Source organism: Calidris pugnax, unplaced genomic scaffold (assembly GCF_001431845.1).
Source record: "Calidris pugnax isolate Ruff unplaced genomic scaffold, ASM143184v1 scaffold28, whole genome shotgun sequence".
In the NCBI taxonomy this organism is placed as follows: domain Eukaryota; kingdom Metazoa; phylum Chordata; class Aves; order Charadriiformes; family Scolopacidae; genus Calidris; species Calidris pugnax.
In genome coordinates, this window is record NW_015090842.1 from 8,489,621 (window position 1) to 8,492,128 (window position 2,508).

At 58.8% G+C, this 2,508-nt stretch overlaps 1 protein-coding gene across 1 annotated transcript in view; it reads right to left on the reverse strand.

The window, feature by feature from the left end:
- Positions 1–2,508, reverse strand: part of GSE1 (Gse1 coiled-coil protein) — a 19,956-nt gene that overhangs the window by 15,471 nt on the left and 1,977 nt on the right. Inside the window, exon 2 of the mRNA XM_014942572.1 lies at positions 548–747. Within this exon, the coding sequence (XP_014798058.1) occupies positions 548–747 (200 nt within the window). The remainder of the gene's footprint in view (positions 1–547; positions 748–2,508) is intronic.

Below are 2,508 nucleotides of genomic sequence, written 5' to 3' on the forward strand. Positions count from 1 at the left end.
GGGGGGGGGGGGACACACGGGGGGAAGGAGGGATGCGGGGAGCACCCAGACGCCCCACACACCCCTCCCAGCACCCAAAGATGGGGGTTCGATTTATTTTTCTCCCCCCTTCTCCGCCGCCCTCGGCGTTTCTCATCCCCTCCCATCACCTCTCCGCTTTTGTGGTTTAATTAGTCTTTCCAAGTGGCATAATCCCCCCGGGAATCTGCTTGTAGCGTGTGGAGGAGAGGAGAACCACTAACGATGCTTCTTAATTAGCCAACCCACCCCCCCCACCCCCCTCTTCTCTTCTTCCTCGCGCTCCCCTCCGGATGGCAGCCTGGGGACGATGGCAGCCCAGGGATGATGGCAGCCCGGGGACATGGCGGGGGGGAGAAGGGACAAAATGGGGGGCAGCCCTACGGTCCCTCAGGGGACAACGTGGCAGTGTGGCTCCTGGCACCTCGGACCACAGTTGGCACCATCAGTGCCATGTGTTGCATCCCAGACCCTCCAACCTTTGGGGGGGAGGATGGGGACTGGGAACCCCCCCTATACACTGCCATACCTGTCTGCCCTCGCTCCTCCAGACCCCGTTGACCGTTTTGGTGGGGGCGATGGTGACGACGGGTGGCGTGCTGGGCACGCTGTGCCCCCCCGGGGGCACGATGATGGGGCCCATGGGGCCACGCTTGGGCGTGCTGGCAGGGGAGCTGTGGTTGGTGGCCGGCGAGGAGACCGGGGATGACTCACTGCTTATCGAGGACCCTGAAATAAAATTGAAAAATAAAATAAGTGGGGAAAAAGGCAGCCCTTCACCAGCTGAAACTGCCCTCCGAACAAGCTGAAGCCATCCCATGCCATCCCCGGTGGGATGCCCCGCCGCAAGGACCAGGGATGGGGCACAGGGAGGCAGGCAGAGCAGTCAGCATCCCTCCAGCCCCTGAGACTGGACCCCCATCCTCCCATCCCAGGGGGTCCCAGGAAGCCCTGTCCTGAGGGAGGTTCCCTCTGGGGCTAAAAAGCTTTGCCCCATACGGTGGGACAGGCACCCTCTTGCTCCCATCTAATAGGGACCCCCCAAATAGCCCTTTATGGGCACAGCAAGCCCTGCCCACCCCCCTGGCATAAATGGCACTGATGCAATGCCCACCCCGGGCAGGTGCATGTTCTCAAGCTGAACCTGCAGACTCCTTAATCCGGCTGCAAAAGTCACCGTGCACAAGCCGGGGCGCTCGGAGACGTCGGGATGAAGGAGTCGCTCCCCCCCACTAACCCTTGGGCAAGGCTTTGGCTTTATTTGCATAATACATCTGTATTTTAAATCGTACCCACCCCGGGGATGCTGTCGGTATTTGCAAGGAAAAAAATAAAAAAAAAAGGGAATTAAAGCGGGGAGCGGGATGTGGGTAGAAAAGCAGAGCTGGAGCAGAAATACAAACTCAACCTTATCTAGGGCACACGGCGCTCGGTGCCTGCTCCTAAAACCCACACCCAGGCAGCTTGGGGGGGCTCCTGACCCCCAAAACCCTGCTCCCACCAGCCTGGAGTCTGTGCCAAGGGAAGACTAGTGGTCATTGAGGGGTGGTCTCAGGAGGATGCCAGCCGAGAGGTGAAGATGCTCCTTATTCTGGCACCAAGCCTGGCACCCAGAGGGGCTCTTGTCTCCCCTGAGTGTGCAAGCTGGCTCCTTGCCTTATAAGCCAGCTCCCCTGAGCGTGCAAGGTGTCTCCTTGCCCTCTTAAACACACAAACCAGCTCCCCTGAGCACACAAAGCAGCTCCTCACCCTGCCAGCCTACAACCCACCTCCATCCTCCTCCTCAAAAGTGCTCCCCACTCCAAGAGCTCCTCGCCACGCTCACCCCCCAGCACCAGGGTAACGCCGGGAGGCGGCAGGGCCAGGAATGCCGGAGGGAAGGAAGCAGGAGCATCCCCAGGCAGGGGGAAGGATGCTCGGCCTCGCGGCGAGGCCAAGCGGAGCCGCCCGCCGCCGGCCGCCCTGCCTTATTAATTATTCCCGAGTCGCTCCGAATCGCTTTCATTTCAAGAGCGGCGAGGCCGGGGGAAAGAGAAAGGCTGCCCGCCACAAAGGAGGCCGCCGATACGGATTTGACACCCACTGAAGTCTATCTTGTCAGCGCAAGGCCAACAACAATTAGCAGCCTAATCCCCTCTGAGCTGGGAAGCCATTACTCACCACGCGATAGCGTTAACAATCAATACCATCACAATGAGCCCGGCAATTAATGAAGCTAAAGTCTTACTTCAGAACCTTAATTCTCGCTGTGTGGCTTTAAACGGGAGGGTTTGTGATCGTTATAATTAACTGGTGGTATTCAGCCAGGAGTTAGTCAATGAAACTAATCTGGATTGGAGATGACAAGAGGCACAGTGTGATGGTGTCACCTTTGTTTTCTGACCTCCCGCTTTCCGCTCGGCGATAGCAGATTAGCAGCCCGGGCTGACAGGCAAATGTAATTAACAGCTGAGACCCTGAAGGAAGAGGCGGGGGGGGGGGGGGGGGAGA